Source organism: Petaurus breviceps, unplaced genomic scaffold (assembly GCF_028583685.1).
Source record: "Petaurus breviceps papuanus isolate PSGF00001 unplaced genomic scaffold, PetGlider_PUasm1.0 90760, whole genome shotgun sequence".
Taxonomy (NCBI): Eukaryota; Metazoa; Chordata; class Mammalia; order Diprotodontia; family Petauridae; genus Petaurus; species Petaurus breviceps.
Window position 1 is genome coordinate 3,037,450 of NW_027187338.1, and position 3,420 is coordinate 3,040,869.

The following is a 3,420-nucleotide window of genomic DNA, read 5'->3' on the forward strand; positions in this document are numbered from 1 at the left end:
TGTGTGTGTGTGTGTGTGTGTGTGTGTGTGTGTGTGTGTGTGTGTGTGTGTACACAGCATGAATCTGGCTACACTACTTTGGGACTTCTCTGACTTGCCCACCATGCCTTCACCTTAAATACCTTCCAATCCCCTTTCACTCCAACAACTTTTCAGCTTCTTTTTGTGCGTTGTCTTCTCTTATTAGATTGTAAGGTCCTTGACATCAGAGACTATCTTTTTTGTATTTGTATCCCCAGTATTTAGCACAGTACCTGACACATTATAATGTGTAATAAATTTTGTTGATTAATATGTATATATGCAATATACATATATGTATATTAATTAATATGTATATAGTATAGTAATATGTATCTATGTATATAAAATTTTGCACCCAAGACCATCACTACTCTGCAAGGAGGTGGGTGATATATAGTTCATCATGAGTCCTTAAGAATCATAGTTGATTTTGTATTGATCAGAGTTTTTAAGTCTTTCAGAGTTTGTATAAATCATTCTCTTGGTCCCGCTCACTTTACTTTGCATCAGTTTGTCCAAATCTTCTCATGTTTCCCTGAAACTATCCCTTTCATTCTTATGGCATAATTCCTCATCTGACACTCCATTAGTTTCCATTTCTTTACCACCACAGAAAGAACTACTACAAATATTTCAGTATATGTGGATAATTTTCCTTTTTCTTTTATCTCTTTGGATTACAGATCTGGGAGGGGGGTATTGCTGAGTCTGAGTCAAAGAATATGAATAGTTTAGTAACTTCTGGGGTTTGCTTTTCCAAGTTGCTTTCCATAATGATTAGACCAGTTCACAGCTCAAACAAGAATTTATCAATATGCCTATTTTCCCATAGCAACCCCTCTAACATTTTTCATGTTCCTTTTTTGTTGCTTTTGCTCATTTGAGATTGAAATTCAGAGTTATTTGTATTTGCATTTCTCTAATTATTAGTGATAGCTAACTTTTTTTTTTAATTTGACTATAGATAGCTTGCATTTCTTCAGAAAACTTCTTATTCATAGCCTTTTACCAATTATCAGTTGAGAAATGACTTATTCTTATACATTTGAATTAACTGCTTGTATATCTTTTTTTTTTGCACTGAATATGTTGACTTTATTGATGGTACACAATACAGGACTCTAGGCTTCTTCCCCTACTACAGGGGTGCTTTGGAACAAGGATGTGAATGGGACATGGGATCCCTAGTATAGGAACACAGGTTAGGAATGTGGGCTCCCCAGTGGTGGATTTCCTCTTTTTGGCTGGGGATGAAGATCCATGGCTTTCCACTTTACTCCTTGGAGGCCATGTAGACCATGAGGTCTACTACACGGTTGCTATAACCATACTCATTGTCATACCAGGAAATGAGCTTGACAAAATGGTCATTGAGGGCAATACCAGCGCCAGCGTCAAAGGTAGAAGAGTGAGTATTGCTGTTGAAGTCACAGGATACAACCTGGTCCTCTGTGTAGCCCAAGATGCCCTTCAAGGATCCCTCTGATGCTTGCTTCACCACTTTCTTGATATCATCATATTTGGCAGGTTTCTCCAGGCGGCAGGTCAGATCCACAACAGATACATTGGGAATAGGAACACGGAAGGCCATGCCTGTGAGCTTCCCATTCAGCTCAGGAATAACCTTGCCTGCAGCCTTAGCAGCACCAGTGGAAGCAGGGATGATGTTTTGGGCAGCACCACGCCCATCACGCCACAGCTTACCAGAGGGGCCATCTACTGTCTTCTGGGTAGCAGTAATGGCATGGACTGTAGTCATGAGTCCTTCCACAATGCCAAAGTTGTCATGAATGACCTTGGCCAAGGGGGCCAAGCAGTTGGTGGTACAGGAAGCATTACTGACAATCTTCAGGGAATTATCATATTTCTCATGGTTCACTCCCATTACGAACATTGGGGCATCAGCAGAAGGGGCAGAGATGATGACCCTCTTGGCTCCACCCTTCAAGTGAGCCCCAGCCTTTTCCATGGTGGTAAAGACTCCAGTGGACTCTACAACATACTCGGCTCCAGCATCTCCCCATTTAATATTGGTGGGATCCCGTTCCTGGAAGATGGTAATGGCTTTTCCATTGATCACCAGCTTCCCATTCTCAGCCTTGACAGTGCCCTTGAATTTGCCATGAGTGGAATCATATTGAAACATATAAACCATGCAGTTGAGGTCAATGAAGGGGTCATTGATGGCCACAACGTCTACTCCACCTGAGGTAAATGCAGCCCTGGTCACCAGGCGCCCAATACGGCCAAATCCATTGACTCTGACCTTCACCATCTTGTTTCAGGGATGCGACTTAAGCAGCAGAACCTGGCACCAAGCTAGGAGAAAAGCCGAAAGCCACTGCTTGTATATCTTAAAAATAAGACCCATATCAGAGAAACTTCCTGCAAAGGTTGTTTTCTCTATCCCTTCTAATTTTAGCAGTATTATTTTGCTCATACAAAACCTTTTAATCTTTTGTAATCAAAATTGTCTATTTTGCTTCTATGGTGTACCCTATCTTTTTTTTTTTTGGTCATGAACTGTTTTCCTATCCATTGATATGAAAAATAATTTCTTTTTTTGTTTCTCAAATGTGTTTATGATGTCACCCTTTATGTCTAAGTCTTTTGGAACTTATTGGTGTATAATTTGAGATGCTGGTATATATCTAGTTTCCTCCACTCTATTTTCCAGTTTTCTCAGATTTTTTTTTAAATACTGAGTCCTTATCGCAGTAATTGGGGTCTTCATGCCACCATACATTAGGCTACTAAGTTCATTTGTTTGAATTCAGGTAGCCCTGGGGAAGGGTTGATGAAGGTATATTGGATTCATTCCCAGGCAAAAGCAAACTTTTCTGACTAGATACAGTCACAGGAATACAGAAAGAAGCATTGACATAGCTAATAACCCTAGATTGCTTACCAGCAAATGCTACCAGATCCTTTTCACATATTCTCACTGTGTTAGGGCGAAGTATACCTGTCTTGTTAAATGTTCAGTGACTTTAGAGTGCCTCATTTCATCCCAAACCTGAACAAAAAGGGTGCTAGTATTATGCCTACAATATTTGGTATTCTAGGCAGATTGGGATAAGATGAAATGAGATAGTTCACATTGTAGTTAAGCTGGGGGAAGAACACCGCAAACAAGGAAAGTGATTATTTGGTGGGACTCTACTTGGTTCCCTGTTGCAAAAGCCCTCCTGGCTGTGGATGGAGAGTCCTCTGCTCGGGCAAAGGGATTAGCTTGGTGGGTACTGGAGGAGGCTGCCCAAGAGGGCAAAAAAAAAGTGCCAAGGTCAGTTTTCCCTGGATGTTGTTGATTGTACTTGAATTCTCTCTCTGGCTGCTCTTGGTATTTTTTTCTTTGACCTAGAAGCTCTGGATTTTTGCTGTGAATTCTTGGGAGTT

The 3,420-nt window shown here is 40.6% G+C and overlaps 1 protein-coding gene across 1 annotated transcript; it reads right to left on the reverse strand.

The window, feature by feature from the left end:
* Positions 1-1,082: 1,082 nt before the first annotated feature.
* LOC138146200 (glyceraldehyde-3-phosphate dehydrogenase-like) lies at positions 1,083-2,376 on the reverse strand. The gene has a single exon (XM_069067925.1). It carries the CDS (start codon positions 2,297-2,299, stop codon positions 1,298-1,300), a length of 1,002 nt encoding a protein of 333 aa, XP_068924026.1. The 5' UTR covers positions 2,300-2,376; the 3' UTR covers positions 1,083-1,297.
* Between the last annotated feature and the right edge of the window lie 1,044 nt (positions 2,377-3,420).